General features: G+C 32.7%; 1 protein-coding gene and 1 long non-coding RNA gene across 2 annotated transcripts in view; one reads left to right on the forward strand and one right to left on the reverse strand.

Annotated features, from left to right (window-relative positions):
• The window catches only part of LOC123701217 (myosin light chain kinase, smooth muscle-like), a 35,231-nt gene that overhangs the window by 6,006 nt on the left and 11,173 nt on the right, over positions 1–18,052 (reverse strand). The window contains exons 2-4 of the mRNA XM_045648618.1: positions 16,956–16,999; positions 11,383–11,473; positions 10,697–10,900 (exon numbers count right to left, since the gene is read on the reverse strand). Of these exons, the coding sequence (XP_045504574.1) occupies positions 10,697–10,900; positions 11,383–11,473; positions 16,956–16,989 (329 nt within the window). The 5' untranslated portion in view covers positions 16,990–16,999. The remainder of the gene's footprint in view (positions 1–10,696; positions 10,901–11,382; positions 11,474–16,955; positions 17,000–18,052) is intronic.
• On the forward strand, positions 15,854–16,430 carry LOC123701218. Its single transcript, XR_006752698.1, has 2 exons — positions 15,854–15,975; positions 16,165–16,430. It is a non-coding gene; the product is annotated as an uncharacterized LOC123701218 (long non-coding RNA).

Raw genomic sequence — 18,052 nt, forward strand, 5'->3', positions numbered from 1 at the left:
ACAATGCATTCTTTATATTCGGAAAATATTCATTAAATAAGCAACAATATTAACTTAAATATTCGAAGCGACGCAATTTTTTTGACACACATGCCATATTGACAAAGTGAGAGTTGCTACAATTTTATTATGGTGACTACCCATAATCAGGGAGTATCGCTTTTTAATAATTGGTTCAGATACTTAGTTTATTTAGCATAAATAATAATTGTCTCATCCAACAATGCTTCTGAATGACGTTGTTGGCAATTTATCAACAAACTCATGTACAAAAACTAACCTTTTGCACAGAATATTACAGCATACATAGTAGCCTTGGGAAAACTTCGTATTAACAGTGGCAATACCAAGTTAGGTGTGAAAGTGATAAAAAACATGAACTGGGCAATATTTTCTTGTTACACGTCAATGTTCATACCGAAATCTCCAGTGTATTAGATATAAGCTTCTTGGTATAGCCTCTAGGGAAAGTAGCTTGATAAATAGATACGAGGTTGATTCAAGGTTGATTCCACACGTTTGCTTGTCGCTTTCACCGTGCTTGGCATTTTGCGAGTACAGCCACAGTATAAAGAGAAAAGTAAGTTATCTTCGAACAAAGGTACATCGCGCCGTTTGTATGTATGCAGAGCGCTTGATCATGTCCCCCGTTCATGTATGTACACACGCACACAACGCCACTCGGTTCCTACTCTGGGACCGGTCTCGTTAGGGCTGCGCCATGTGCGCTGTGATCTGTCGGTGTTTACACAAACACAGTCGGTGTGTATACAAATATTTAATATATCAATGTATATAAATATAAATATCAATGTGACAAGTGTCAACCCTGCGCCTCGCGAGTTTAGGTACCATGCGCTCCTAAACGCTAGGAGTTGGCCTACTTCTCTCTCTTTACTATGGTATAGGCTACAGCCCACGTCCTTGCGTTTAAAAATGAACAAATTAGTTTTAGACTGTCAGCAGTTTTGGCGGTCGCCAAAGGCGGATACACAAGATCGATCGACAATACCTATTTTTAGTCTGTTTACGATGTTTTGTAAATGTCAATAGAAATGTTATTGTTGAACAGTGGTTGAACATTACGCGGACGTTTGATTCGTTAAATGTTTTATAGATGAGATTGAATACCGCTCTAAGTTTCAGCATATTTCAGTATGGTTACTTTGATATAATATGTATTTAAATGTTTGCACACATGGCGTGAAGTCTATGTGACTCTAGGTCATTTTCTTTTATAACACAAGACATACTTAATTATTTAATCACTACTAGGTATATTCGTATTGAAAATTATATTTTGAGAAATTTTCTGAAAATATAGTCTCTTTATTTTCATAATATTATAAATAACTCAAATAAAATTTTTATACAAAAAGGCAACTGAATCATTCCAGTTCATAAATATAACTATAAACTTAATAATATGTGTAATGAGTGATCGGAAGCCATTTCACATATTGATGCTTTCCTGAAGACGTTAAAAAATTAAAAAAGCACAAATAAACGAGTTTGTTTACACTTCACTTGCAACTGGCGCTTTCAACTGCCCCCGTCAGTTTAGTGCCAAAACTTTTACGTGCATTACGCTAAGTCAAAGGTTTAAAAGCGATGAATGAATGGGCTCGTATGTATCTATATTTTCCTCTATGACGTCACACAGTGAGTTTGGACGTATTGAATAATTTATAAGTAAAATATTTTTATAAACGCTACGTCGATGTACGAAAGGCGGCTGAGTCAATTAGATTTTGCGCACGTTTTTTGTTTATTCAGTCTCACCTGATGGTTGTTTATGGAGTTGCAAGATGCATTCGTCTGGTTTTAGAAACTAATTTCAAACTAAGAGTCTATAAGAAAACGATAACTGTAGTGTTTATTTAAATATTTTGCGTCTGTTTGCTAGAGCTTGTTATTTAGAAAGTTATGCACCTTTTAATATAGGTACTTAATTCCTAGTTCATGTGTGTTAATGAACAGATCTTGAAACGTATCGTTGAAAAAATTAATCAAAATCTGCAACCAGTACAAATTTAGATAAAACGATTGTCTGGTAAATAAATAAGCAGTACAACAATGTCAGAAATATATCAGCAGCGATGTAAAAATAAAAAATAATTGGCGTGTGTTTTGTGAATTTTATTCCAACATCTTAATAGACTGTATCACTGCCAAGCCTTATACCTATAATTATAGTACAGGAGACGAACGCCAAAATGATCTGCATAAAAGAATCGTAGCTATCTTTTATGTTTATTCAAATGACACCTGTTTCCAGTCAAGTACAATGTTCTTCACTTAATATTCAAGTTGCGATCCGTGGGTGAACGGAAAGGAACCATTTAAGTGTCTGTAGTACGCACAATGACTCTTCATTTGGTAGATCATAGATGCTATTGTTTATGGAATTTTCTATTGCTTTAAGATTGTTAGGTTCAATAACTTTTTCATATTAACGTATGCCCAAGCGATTCTTGAGTATATTAATAGTAACATTTTCTACTTTTTTATATATTTTTTGAGCAATTGATATTAACCCTGGAACCCTACCCGGGGTGCTCGAGCACCCCACAGCATTTTGTTTAGTCTAGGATTTTTGTTATTTCTAATTCACAGATTTGGCCTTCGGTGTATTTTCTCTTCGGTTGATTAGCCTCTGATTGGTCAGTCTTGCGGCGACCGCTGTGCATCGTAGTCGTGTGTAGGTGGTTGTTGGGGTGCTCCTACACCCCAGTGAAGGAAAATTGTAATACCGAAATCGAAGCAAAAGAAAGTAGTTATCATGTTATCTACTCTTCACGACACCCCAGATAAGACAGATGATGTACAGCTCCCTGAAATAATACAATATTATAATAAAACTAAAGGGGGTGTGGACGTGTTTGACGCGATGGCTAAAAAATGTTTCGTTCAGAGAAAAACAAGACGATGACCACTTTGCCTCTTTTATGGGTTGCTTAATGCAACTGGTATTAATTCTTGGGTCTTATACAAGTGTTCAACTGCAAACAATAAGCCACAAATAAAATATCGTCGCACTTTTTTAAAGCAACTGGCCTTGAGTCTAATCACAAAACATTTGGAGGACCGTTTACAAAAGCCAACTTTGAGGCGGGATATAAAAGAATCCATATCAGGTATTCTAAAAAAACCTCTATCAAACCAAAGCGCAGTTCAGGTGCATCATATACAAGCACGCTGTGGATTCTGTCCTAGAATAAGGGACCGAAAAAGCAAGACAAGGTGCAACAAGTGCCAAATTCCAATTTGTTTGGAGCATCAAATTAAAGTATGTGAAAAGTGCTCAAATTAATTATCTAGTTTAAGTTTAAAGGCTGAATTGTAATCGCATGTTCCTATCTTACATTAATAATAAAACACTTAAAACAAGTTCTGTTTTATTTATTTTTCCAATATTTTTTTACTTTGGGGTACCACAGAACCCCATGTAGGAAAATCGGATAGGCAAATACAGTGTAGGGTTCTAGGGTTAAAACTGCTCTACATAATAGCAGTTTCATAATTTCCTTTAAAAATCAAAAGAAAATGGGGAAGAGGATATAAGCATAGAACTAACGACCTACAAAATTAATCTAGTCTCTTTTCTTTTACTTACAAAAATATTTAAACTTGTAAATATTGTTGTTACGTTTTGTAAGTGGTGACGTTTTTTTACTTATGAATAGTACAGTGTGTTAGTACAATAAATATTTTGCGTAGTACACGTACTCACAACAATCCTCACATTATAAATTTAAGTTATTTTCGTACTCTTTACAGTTTCTTTGGGAATAGGTATTTTATAACAGAAGCGATGTCGTCAAACATTAAGTGCTCTTACTAGGGTTGACAATTGATTAAATCTATCTGATCATGCCAAGAATTACAATTACAGTACATTTTTTAAACAATGAAAAAAACTAACCTAACCTTACTTTATTTATAATATATGGTTTTCCATTTTGTCTTTTTTATCTATTGTACAGTGTACTACAGACTTCAAAGATGACTTTAAAGATGATGGGATGTGTAGAATCGACTGATAACATATTCTATCAGTCGATTCTACACATCCCATCATATAATATATTAGAATCCTGTTTTTGCCACAAAGTTGCCATATCTAACTCATTTGAGATAATATATGAATATGACTAAGATATAGGTACAATAAGAGCATTTTGAAAATATAAACTTTATCTTTGGCCTCTCGCTAGATTGACACAAAATATTGCGAAGAAATTCATATCAGTTATTTCAGAAAAAAGGGCTTTTCGCAGCCCTACCCCTGTCAGATATTACGGCGTACGCGCATAGTTGGCGCGTCGCCATCCGCCACCAACCAGATGTGACCGAAACATGGCTGTCTTTGTAGTTTACACAAGTGTAGACGTAATCATTTGCAAAATATGCAATTAACGTAATTAAATACGGATCATTAATTTTTATGGCGCGGTTTCAATTTTCTATCGTTTGTTATCGCCCTGATGAATTGTTTTTGATTAGACGTTTTTCTTCTGCGCGGACATAGTAACAGTTTAAGGTCATATAATATTAAAAAAGCCTTTTCCTATCATAATTATTCATATCATATAATTTATATGACCGAAGCCTGTAGGCTGAAATAGAAAATAATTTGTTGTAAATTAAAAGTGAACTCTAGAAATCTTGAAGTAGAACATAGAGCATTTCGTAATTCGTATCATATTATAACATAGTCTGATATATAAACAGCTGATCAAATATTAAAGAATTAATATTCGAGCATGTTAGAGTCTATAGACAATGTAAAGTTTCTTTATCTTTATCGTTAATCTGTATTTTATAAACAACAATAGGTAAAGTCAGAGAGGTTGCACGAACAAATATTATACATATTAAATAACTCGGGTTACTCGAGAACAGTTTTAAGCAACATAAGTTTATGTTAGTTTAGCATGCAGGTGACACAGTGCTTTTAAAAATTCCACAACATTTCCATGAGTCATTCCCAAAAACGGTAAAATGGAAAAGTACATTACTGTTAAGCAAACTTGCGGTTAGCGGTGACCACAATGATGAGTTAACGACATTGACATCAGTGTTAGATACATAAACAATATACAACTCTATACTAATACAAATATGGTTGTAAATTAAATGGTAATTATGAACAGAATCTAATAGGTTATTAGTTTTAACTGTGGTGTTAATACGTCACAGTTATGACGTTTTGGAAACTATATTATCATGGTTTCCAAATTACAATATCTCTCGCATTCATGTTTCGAAGATAAACATTGATGTGTTTTATTATTATACTTATGTTTTTTAGATTTTTTGTTTGTTTGTTTGAGTTTGAACAGAGTAAGTATTTAAGGTACTTTTATGTAGTTCGATAGTTATATTTAAGCAGACTACGAAGTTCTCTGAAGGCTCGACAGATATTTATATATATTTGTACTAAAAAACAAACAAATAATATTCTATATTTTAATATTTGAATGTGCAATGTTATCAAAGATTGCACAAGAATTGCACCAAGATAAAACTTGTGTCGTATTCATGTCGTATCTTAATTAATTTGATTAAAACAAAATCGGCATTATCTATATTCTATACATACCTACTTACCTACTAACTTATTTATAAACATTCTATGTAGTAAGGAACAAAGTCCAAGTAAGGATTTGTTAATATACTTATTTTAGTACGATGCCTTTTGTAACTTTAATAATTGTTGTTTGTAAAGATAAATAATTGCAATGTTAATAATGTTATCTATAATATTGTAATCTGTATGACTCTATACCTACTGGATTTTTTTATCTTGAATATTTTTGTATTAATAAGGTAGCTATTCTATATAAGTAGAGGCATAAACATCAAGATATAATGTTACTTGGTAATCTTCTTTACTTTATAAATCTAGGTATATATCGAAGATCCATTAACATCTCTGCTTCTACGTGTTACCGTAGATCCATTATATTAGGGTTGCTACACGTACACTTTAATTATTCTCGACTTGTGGGACCCATAACAGCATAAGAGTTATCAGGAACAACATATTCACAGTGCAGCGCCATTTAAAAATGTATTATGGTTTATGTGTACTATTATTTCATGAATATTAAGTATATTATTTCATCTAAGAATGATTAAAGACTATAATAATCGCACATTTCACGGGAAGTACCTTTTATAGACAGAAGTAACTTTTTGTACTTATGGATAAGTCAATGAACGATCAATCAGTAAATGAAGAAAAAATACTTTATTATAATACATAATTAATATCATTTTCGTGAATCACTAGGTTATTTCTTTCAAGTGTAAGAACTGGGTCGAGGCAACCCTGAATTTGCAGTTCCTAATGGAACGCGAAAACGTCATAATTTTATTAATGAAGTGGCATAGAGCAATAAATCTCTGGCAAACACGAAATATTTTATCATCAGCTCCAAGAGCACGTGTAACATTTGAGACGTAGGTGCAATTAGCAGAAATGTATTAAATATGATTTATTGAATCGATTCTGAAATAGTAATGTGACACGAATTCCTGACAAATTCCTGAGGAATTCGTGAGGCTAATGTGCTTCATTATTTATGTATTAACCATATTTGTTTTGGTAAGTTGATTATTTGAATGATCAATGACGTATAATATCAACTAATATATTGTTAAACTACTACAAGTAGGCACACTGACAAAATACACCCTGAAAGGTACAATATGTTATTTTTACCTTTTTAATCCCTTTACCTCGTTAGAATGTATTCTAGATATTTTTGAGTATCACTTTATTAGTCAAGTTTGGGTATTCCCATATTTTTCTGTTAAATAAAAATTTGCTATATTAGGTTCGTTATAATTCTTTATGAACGACCTTATTCTTGGCATTTTAGTCATTTGTTTATAATATAAATAACTCATGAATGATCTAGTTCTTATGAGAATTAGGTCGATATAACAAACATGGCGACAGGTGTACCCCACATCAGATTAATGGCAAGAAATTCACTTTTCTTCGCTAATGATGTTTAATTAGAAGATTGCTGAGATAATGAGTCAGTACTAGAACAACAACAAAGAGATTAAGGTTAGATAATTCGGATTGGAATTTCAAATGCAATGTGTTTTTGAAGATCGAAATAAGGAATTCAACCAAAACTGTGTATTTGGAAGCCCTAACCAGATAGGGAATCATAGAATCATCATTATTGATATAATAATTACTTTATTTGAATTATTACTATTTATACATCCTTAGTTAGATTTTTTCAAATTTCCCAACAAATTATCTTCATTAAATATTAACGATGTTATTGTTATTTGAACATAATGACTACAACATATTGCTAATTGAACTAAGCCTTGTCCAAAGCATTGCCAAAACGTCACACATGTAAACTTCCAATGTATTTGAAGACAAGTACCACATGTTTACCAAAACCAAATACACTACCAATCGAAGGGCAGTGTTGAAATTCCTTCCCATGATTCATCACAAAGCTCTTGTAGGTATATGGCTATGTTTGAAATTCCTTCCTTACCGTAACCTACATCAACATTTTAAACAAAACTACAAGTTTGACTCACTCGTGAATGAATACCAAATTAGAATCGAAATCTTTGTAAATGCGCCGTCGCAGGTGATTCAGCGATAATTCTTGCCATATCTTTGAATGTATCTATCATCAATCTTGAATGTCTTTGACCTATAGTTTGTTGAACGGATAAAACTAGATTTGACATAGATCCAAATAGATAATAGTTTGCAATTATGGAAGCCTTGAAATTCAGTACAATTTTTTCCTAAAATTAGGCAGGACAGCAGTTGTTTATGTACTATGTGTCTTTTAATGATGCAGGTTATTAAAGGATGGGGATTATTAGCGGCATTCTTCCGATCCCTTTCTAATTAGTCCTTTTGAAGTTTAGAAGTTTATCAAGATACAAAATAACCCTAATTGTACAGACCTTGTACAATGTACATATCCTTGATGAAACCGGGAGTTACTTTAATAAGAAAAAGACAAACGTTAACCCCTTACGTAAACCCCTCATACTTAACATCACAACGCAGAGACGCTAAACAAAAAACAATGAACTAGGCATATTATAACCCGTCCTTTGAATACAATAGGGTCTCATAAGCTTGCAGTTATTATTCAACGACATTGCTATCCCATATACGATGTAATTATATATGTATTGGCTATTGCGTGGGTGCGCTACTGAATCACCTGCCTCGATTTAAGATTGTGTTGCTAATTTGGTCCTCATTCAATGTTATTAATAATAACGTTTGTCATTTAAGAGATTTGTAGGAGGTATCTAGGAACGAAATATAGAAAGCTGAGTGTGTACGTGATACGATTCATACGCATAAATAGTACAGGAATATTCTGTTGTCAAAATTGTGTAGAATAATCTATGATAGAGAAGAAAGAAATATATGTCTATTATCTTAATTCATTTATAGGTCACGTAATTGGTATATAAGTATTTTGGTTTCATATTTAAATTTTATCTTTTTCTTATTCGTCGTAAGACAAGCGATTTCTTTATGCAAATAATAACAACTATAAAAACAAACTGCGTTCAGATATAGCACTGGGCAACCTGTAATCCCGTTCCTTACAGAACTAGTTCTTCAAGGTCGTTTTTACTTAATTAAAACAATTCGAAGGAACTATAAGTGGACACAAGATGAAGTATGTGAATTGTCCTGTTTTATAGGACGGATACAATTTACATTGTTTTACTAACGTACCAGAAATAGGGGTTTTGAGTCTTCACTAAGTGATCATTCAAGGTAACTTAAACTTCTTGTAATTATTCCTTTTATTCAGATTAAAGTACAATTCAAACTTTTTGGTTTAATCATTTAGCTGGGAATCACTTTGACATATAGAAACTAAAATTACACTCCGAACTTTTGTCCTGATAGTTATTCCGGGGCGTGCAGACCTAGAAGAAAATCTAGGGCTCATGAGTAATGCATCTAATATAATCACAATTCGGAAAACTGCATTGTAATTGTATAACAGCCAAGTTCTTGACGTTTCCGTCTTCGAAGTATTTCACATCACGAGATCCTACGGCCAATATCTATTTGCGATACTACGACACGTATACGATTCGTAATTCTACACTTTGCTCACGGCTCGTGTGTGGGTTTTCTAGATTTATTAACGTTTCCGTGACTGATAATTGTCTCTTTGGTACTTTATACTTTGAATGTTTTTGATAGTCAATTTTAATGGCTTCTGGAATTTTAAATGTAGGTACAGAAATATATTATACTAGCTTTCCACCCGCAGCTTCGCCCGCGCAGTCAAAGAAAAACCCGCATAGTTCCCGTTCCCGTGGGATTTCCGGGATAAAACCTATCCTATTTCCCGGGATAAAAAGTAGCTTATGTCCTTTCTCGGGTATCAAAGTATCTCTATACCATATTTCATGCTAATTGGTTCAGCAGTTAAGGCGTGATTGAGTAACAGACAGACAGACAGAGTTACTTTCGCATTTATAATATTAGTATGGATTTGTTAATGCCTTGTTAATGCATTCATTTATTAGATACACTGACTGTTACGTAATTGAAAGTTTTGCAGTAGCATTTGGATTGGATTATTTGCGCAGGCAGAAGTTTAAAAGTAACATTCCAATATTTCATCAAAGAAGATTTATTGGATGTTTGTTGTAAATTCATCAGCAACGCCATAAATAATTAGCGTATGAATACAGCTTTCAATTTTCTCAAAATCATCTCAATAATATACTTACTCTCCTTTTTACCTTTTAAAAGAAGAGTACAGTACTCCAAAAGTGATAATGCGCATAGAAATCTTCGACACAGTTCGGTAACTGTCATATTCCCGGAGCGTCCGAAGACGATGTGTTTAAAGAGTGGTTAAATGCATTTTCTTCATACATAATTTAGTAAAATTTGTTTAGTCAAATGAAATACATTTTGGAAGTACGACAATTAGCGAAGATTTGCATGCGCATTATTAATTTTGGAGTACTGTAAATATTATCGAGTTGATTTTGTTTCGTGAAGTTAAATATGTAAATTGAAACTCTAGGCTATCTAAATAACTATACTATATTATTCAATTACCACAGTTACGCCACATTACAAAATAATGTTTAGAAGTAAATTTGATTAGTTTCACTTGATTAGACCTTACTCGTGCTTTATGCGTTAAATGTAGTTTTATGATTGGAATTGTCAGGCTGTATAATAGTCGAATGACGAGGCCATAAACTTTTCCATTTTCAATCACACCCACACGTTTAAAACTATTATTAAAAGGGTTCTCTACTACATAAATTTTAAAGCCTATCGAAAATAATATAGCTATTCACTCACGTGAGGAAAGCCTTCTGTATTAAACTATGCGTTTGGGGCATATTCATTTAATGGTCGATTTTCTTTAGGGACAGGTAAGATAAGGCAAGATACTTTTCTGATAAGGGGAATTCTCACACCACTTGTATTACAATTTACAATATTGGAAGAAATCATAAAAATCGTGCTCTGTAAAGAATATTACAAATTGGCTACGCACAACTCCTGCCTTTGCCAATTTTTGCAATTGTTCAGAAAATATACGAGCAATGGATCCATTCATATTTAACAAGGTCTCTCCAAAACATTGTAAAATATACACTTCACTTATGTTATACAAGAAATACTCACAGCTCCAACACGACGCACATATATTTGCCCCAGTCATACGCGTCATACAGCTGTATAAGCCTCGGGTGCCGCAGACGCCTCATGACCTCCACTTCTCGTTCAACATTGCGTCTCTCGTCCCTTCTGTTAACGGAGACCAGTTTGGCGGCCAGTTCTAGCCCTGAGCTCTTCTCTCGGCATAGATATACCGTTCCGAATTTGCCCCTGGAAGGATAAACTTACCTTAAAAGCAAGCTAAAACATTGTATAGGTCAAGTATAGGTAGAAGAAATGGTAGGAGCAAAATTAAGTTTAAAAATAACTACGAGAATTTCTTTGTACCAAATATAGCTTGGATTTCTTTGTAATGTAAGAATATTTTTATAACAACTCTGGTAATAAGAAGAATAGTATAAAATCCTATATAGTATTTTGCAAATAATAGACAATCAAAAGTCTTTTGATCAGTAAGGATGCAAAAAAAAATGGAAGACAATTGATGAATGGATTGAAGCATGTGATGCCAATAGTAAATAAAACAATTATAGGAGAAGATACTACACACACATTTGTATTTTGTAGTGAAGTAAAATGCTCAGGTGATTCAATACTTGTTCCATACAATGTACAGTTCAAGTATTATTGTTTTGTTCGTTTATTGTTTGTTTGTTTACTGTTTGTGCTTGTTCATTTATAAATTCTCTTACCGTCCAATCTCTGATAGCATATCAAAGAAGTCGTTGACATCTGTATTCCTCTTGATTGTGACATCGCGGTACTGGAATGGGGGTTCGATTTCTGCAAAAGAAAATAGTCTTTTAATTAAATTTTCAAACGAATTTCCGAATTTCCAAGCTTCTTTATATTTAGGAACTTTACAAGGAAAATTTCTGTCGATTGATCATCACCGAAACTGGGAGTGTTCCTAAAATTTATATAAAAACTTTTCAATTATCAAAATAATTAATATGATATGAATTGAATCGGGTAAGGACGATAGATTATTGATATCAGATATCAATTAATCATAGACATCGATAAATGTAGACACGTAATTTGGATGTAGTTTATTTCGAATATGTATTTGAATTTTTACCACGTTTGATTTAATTCATTTTATTGCTATCACAGAATAAAGTGATAGTGGTAAAAATTGGTGTCTAACTTCAAGATATTTTATCGTTGACTTCTCCAGAAAAACGAAGTATCGCCAATCGTTACACATTTTTAAAACTTAACTTACGCCAAGAAGGAAATTCTACCGATCCATATCACGTCGTCACAGATATTGCTTCTAAGAAATCCAGTTGAAAGTCAAGTGTTATATTTCTACAAGATACAATGACAGTTTCTGATGAACTTTTATGTACACCTTTCACATATAATTGACATTTAATAGTTAATTAATACATTAGCGAAGATACTAGAGTAATGAGAAAGAACTCGCGGAACAAGTTTAGAAAGTGCAAATTTTTATTGGTCTTATGGTGAGAACTGTAATGTAAAATAGATTCTCATAGATATAGGAAATTAACAATTACGCGGCGATTTGATACTTGGAATGTTTAATTTGAAATCCTCGGATGTCATCAACATTTGGAATGTTTTGGAGTAATTGGAAAGTTACTTTTGGATTTGAAAGTGAGAAATTTATCGAAAAATTGTTTTATTTTGTAGAGAATAGTTTTAAAAATAACCTACTTTATGGCTGCCAGGTATAAGGTGTTACAAATGAAAAAAATCAACTTATAAATAACTTCAGATTGTTTTCAAATATTCCAATGAACTTACAATTACTTTTTAGACAGGGATTTTCTACGAAGTCCCTATGCTCTACTTACACTCTACAGTATTAAACTATCTGTTATAGTGATTACTCTGTACTCATATAGGTATACAACTTTCAGTGTATTCTCATAAATAGTCTATAATTTCTTACGATTTATTTATAGATGAATCGACAGTCCACTTGAATGCACAGTCGTCTGGTCAAGTGCTGAATGTATTGACACAACACGGCTAAAGCATTTTGGCACGTATTCAAACATTTTTGGGTGCAATGTGCTGTAACCTTTCTGTTTAGTCTGTTCTATGGCGCTAGTGGTGTGATAGTACTCTTTAGGATGCGAGTTGGATACGATTATAATGAAGTCATGTGACGATAGTGTTAGCACAGATAATATAAGCCTGTTATAATAGTGTAAAATTTAATTAATAAAAGTTGGGGTTTAAGGATGTTTGGTAACTGTTTTTTTCAGGCTCTACCAGAGAAAAACAACATCTTATAATAAACTAGCTTATCGGCCGCGGCTTCGCCCGCTTTCCCTAAAACGATTTGAGATTTAAACTATCCTATCTCTCAAGTTGGATCGAACTGTACATGGTGTGCGAATTTTATTATAATGGGGTACCTGGTTTAGGAGTCCATTGAGGACAAACATTGTGACAAGAGATTTATATATATTAAAGATATCTTTAATTTAAATTGCTTTAAAAGTCCTTAACAAAATATAAGGTTAAGGTAATTTTTGAGGTCCTGTAGACTATATTTGAAGTTTATTTTCAAAATATGTTATATTTTACCTATAAGACAACATTTTGTAAATGTAGTTAGTATGAAAGTGATTCATAATGACTCTCTTGTTATGTCATTTAAGATTACAAATCCAAAATGACGCTTGTGCATTCGTAATAATTTACTAACTTCATAATATTATAATGTTGCGATAGTATTGTATACAGGTATTGTAGATAGTAGACCTTGAATTAAATTCGACATTTCAGGAAAAATTTTATCAATTTGGCGACAAACTAACAACATAGGACCACAGTATAACTTCAATCTATATCTACTATAACTTGCATATTTTATTTCAGTGATATTAATAAAAATAATTATTGATTTTTATCTCTTTCATTGAAAAACCTATACGTGCCTGCTCAAGTAGCACATAAAACGCAATTTTAGCAGTTATTACATTTTCTAACTAAAACATTGAAAGAATATTTATGGCACCGCACTATGTAGGTATGAATGAATGAAAATTATGAAACATTATTACGTATTCTTTGCCTAGGTATAAGAATTAGTATATTTTTAAAATTAGGTATAATTCAGAACACGTAATTTATGTACCTAGCTTAAAATTATTTAATTATTATTTAATTGTTAATACAATAAATTTAATTTATTGTATTAACAATATTAACAATTTAATTTGTCAATACAAATTAATGAGTACCTACGTCATACTAATATATGTTTTGAAAATGAATGAAGTAAGTACCTATGTATAGTGTATACGTATTACGTAGCCTATACATGTACCTATAGGAATGTAGGGATATATAAACGTATGTATATGTATATTTACGGATATGACGTGAACCATTGCAAAATAACATTAAAAACACAATTAAAAATTATTTGTAAACGAGTTGGATCTTATCCAAGATGTATATTGATTAGATAGTTTGTTTACTACCTTCTTAGTGTTTTATAAGCAAGGAGATCGTGAAATATCCGTTTTAAATGCAATATAGATTAAAGACCATAGTGCACTTTCAAAGAGCTATACTTAGTTCATTTCATATCAGAAAAAGTGAGAATGTCCTGAAATAATTGTATTATCTACTAGTCTAAAAACGTCTTCATTTAAATTCTTGTTGATTTATTCAAGGTAAATTCAAGGACAGGAAGTAAAGGATCTATACAAATTTTGTAGGTAACTAGCATGATTCGCAAATATCTTGGCAAATTGATTTAATGAATGGTGGAAATATGTAAATTAGTGTTGCCCAAATTCAGTCTTGGTCTTGCAGTCTTGGTCTTGCGTCTTGCGTTTTTGCAAGACCAAGACCAAGAACAAGACCGCGTATTTTTAGCAAGACCAAGACCAAGACTGACCGTGCAAGACTTGAGCAAGAACAAGACATAGCCTGCAAGACTCTTGCGTCTTGCAGCTAGGACTTAGCGCTATTTCACTGAGTAGTTAGGTGTAACAGTTCGGTGTATAACTAGGTAGGTACGCTTAGGAATTCTATGAGACGCAAAAAACTGTATCAAAGAATATGAAAAACTGGACCTATGCGCATTACTAGTTATTTATTAATCTGCTTGATCTTTACTATGGCTATGTTAATTCAAGCTCACAATGTTCCAATTCTAATACGTTTTTCTAAGATTTAAAGTAAACTTTAATAAATAGTAATAGACTAATAGGTAATTGCAAGACTTGCAAGACTTGCAAGACTCTTGCTGCAAGACCAAGACCAAGACCAAGACTGGGAGCGCAAGACCAAGACCAAGACCAAGACCAGGTGTATTGGCGCAAGACCAAGACCAAGACCAAGACCAGATGTATTGGCGCAAGACCAAGACCAAGACTGGCTAAGTCTCGTCTTGTTCTTGCATTTGGGCAACACTAATGTAAATTTAAAATTTCTTCTCAATGTTGTAAACATAAAAGGGAAATTAAAATTTTCGAGTGTTAAAGTTTCAATAAATATGATTTACGACAGTATGATTATACAAAAAAATATTTTTATAACTCGCATTATAATAAATAACCCCACGTTACAAGTAAGACAAATGTGCGCCAGTCAAATGTCAGCAACCATAGCGAGGCGTCTGCGTCGAAAATAAAGTGGAATCCGTTCTTCTGCCAAAAATCGAGTTTTTTTTTGTTTGTTTATTAGAACCTCGTGAACACTGTACAGTGTACAGCCAGGCGAGTTGTTGACTAAATTGTTTTGCTTTGGTGTCTGTAAGGTGTTTGATTAAAATGCTTTTGACTTTTAGTGTTTTTGAGATTTGTGGTTGATGATATGAAGTGTATCAACACCAAATTCATTTCATATGACGTAACTCTGAGATTTAAATTGTTACTCCGCAGTTTTATAGATAAATTTTGTTGTTTCTAAGATAGAAAAACAAAACTGTTTAGGGATGAACAATAAACATACAAGCACATTTTCTTCAATTAATCTTCACACTTCAGTTCATACATAAGAAGTCACATAGGTAGAGTAAGTGCGCCAATTATGGACTGGGTCCGTAATATGGACTACCTACATTTCTCGAAAACTATCAGTCGTAGGTAGGTATCGGTCTCCGAAAACTGAATACCACCCCACCAGAGCCTCGCTAGTCGTTTGCCGTTGGGCAGCGAGCGCGTACGCATTAACGGCAGCCATTTTTCGTTTTTGTCATCGCGCGATGTAATTTTTTACCTAACTTCGTAAGCTCATAACTCCATAAAATATTACTGTATGGAAAAGTGAATTATACCAGGGGAAAGGTGAGTTGCTTTACAATCGTTCATAATAAGTTGATATATCTAATAGTTTAAAATTTTTTTCTTAGCAACAATATTACCCTAAAAATGTATGTGTATTATAATATGGACCACCGGCATGTTTTGAATATGGACTAGTGGTCCATATTACAAACAGTTTTATTTTAATTTATTTTAATTTGATTGTTTAAGGATAACATCTACAAATACAGACAAACATGGGATAAGGAGGCAATGGCTAATGCAATTAAAGCAGTAGAGTGGCCTTCTAATGACCCAGCGCGCGATATAACGGCACCGGTTGATATAATTCCTGATAACCTGATACCTCAGCAAAGGGCTGTTGTACCTGAACCCGATAACTGCTTACCTGAGACAAAGGCTGTTGCATCTCCCACACCTTAATCTGTAATTGAACCATCACCCCAGACTCGTTGATGGACATCATGAAGCAAATGCACAACCAGGAGTGTCAACACTGACCATGAATGATTCAATAGTTAGTTCTACATCATCTAAATCATATTTTTCGTCAAAAGTGTTTCAGCCTATACCGCATTTAAAGAAAACTGTCAGCAACCGAGGAAGAAAAACTACCAAGCCTACAATCTTGACATCTTTTTTTCAATAATTTTGTACCAAATTCAGTATGGTCCATATTTAAAACCATGTGGTCCATATTTTGTACACTTTTTTCTAATGTACAATAATGACATATTTTAGAAAATGTTGATTATTTCTAAGATGTTAATGTTCTTTAAGAATTCTAATACTTGATTTTGTTCCTAAATAACTACCGAACCTTTTAAAATATATAAGGCTGATTAATCTTTATAATTCTGAGTTTTATTACAAAAAAACCTTATGGTGGTCCATAATTGGCGCACTTACTCTAATGTTATGTTGTAAGGTTTAGAGTTAAAACCGTTATTAAGTACCTAAGTATTTAACAAATGTATAAAAAATTAAAAATGCATTCTTACCTCCAACTGGATCTGACTCATCAACGTGGATCATCTCGGATGATCTGAAACAAACATTAATTTATTCATAAATTGGTAATAAATAAAAATAATGCATATATAAATATGAGAAAAAAAAATTTTACGCTTGCAGCTGCGTCTCTAGTATTTTTTTTTGTAAAAAAAACGTTCTTATTGTATTGTTTACCTACCTACCTTATTTCCATATTTTACTATTCATTAATTGTAATATTGTTCAAAATTAATTATTTCCCCAGTTACCATTCTGTTTTTTTCTCGTTTATATATTTTTTTAATTCGTATAAAACAAAGAAATCAATCATAACCAGCCAGTGCACTGTGCAAACATTTAATTATACTATAAAAAAATATAAAAAGTCATTGGCGCAAAAAAAGCATGACACATCACGGATTAAAAATACGCTTCATCAGACTTTCTACTACTATTTTCGTTTGAATATGGTAGGTAGGTAATTAACATTTTATTGGCAGTAGTTTTACCGATTACAACCTGACCCAGTAGCACCGTAATAAAATACTGTGTTGCATTTACAACAATGTAAACTTGCTCTTGACCGACATGTCAAATTTGTCTGTTTTACGCACAGGTTTTACGCACCCGTTTATTTAAGATGTAAGCTTCTTGATTTAAACGTATGTATTTTAGTTTTTGTCAAACAATATTATATTTAAAAAAGTATTTTATATGTAGTTACAAGTTTAAAATAAATAAGAAAATAAATTATTCATACATCCAACTATTTTCTTGCGATCTTAGACATAATTATTATTGTCTCTTTTTAACCGACTTCAAAAAAAAGGAGGAGGTTATCAATTCGGCCGGTATATTTTTTTTTTTTTTTTTTTTTTTTTATGTATGTACACCGATTACTCCGAGGTTTCTGAACCGATTTACGTGATTCTTTTTTTGTTCGATGCGGGATGGTGTCGAATTGGTCCCATAAAAATTTTATTCGGCTAGGCCTAGTAGTTTTTATTTTATGAGCATTTTTGTCTGTACTCGATGACTTAATTTCAATGTAGCAAGTAACTTTGATTCACTTCCCGGTAACCGATTGAGCTGAAATTTTGTATAC

The sequence above is a fragment of the Colias croceus genome, chromosome 21 (assembly GCF_905220415.1).
Source record: "Colias croceus chromosome 21, ilColCroc2.1".
Classification (NCBI taxonomy): Eukaryota; Metazoa; Arthropoda; class Insecta; order Lepidoptera; family Pieridae; genus Colias; species Colias croceus.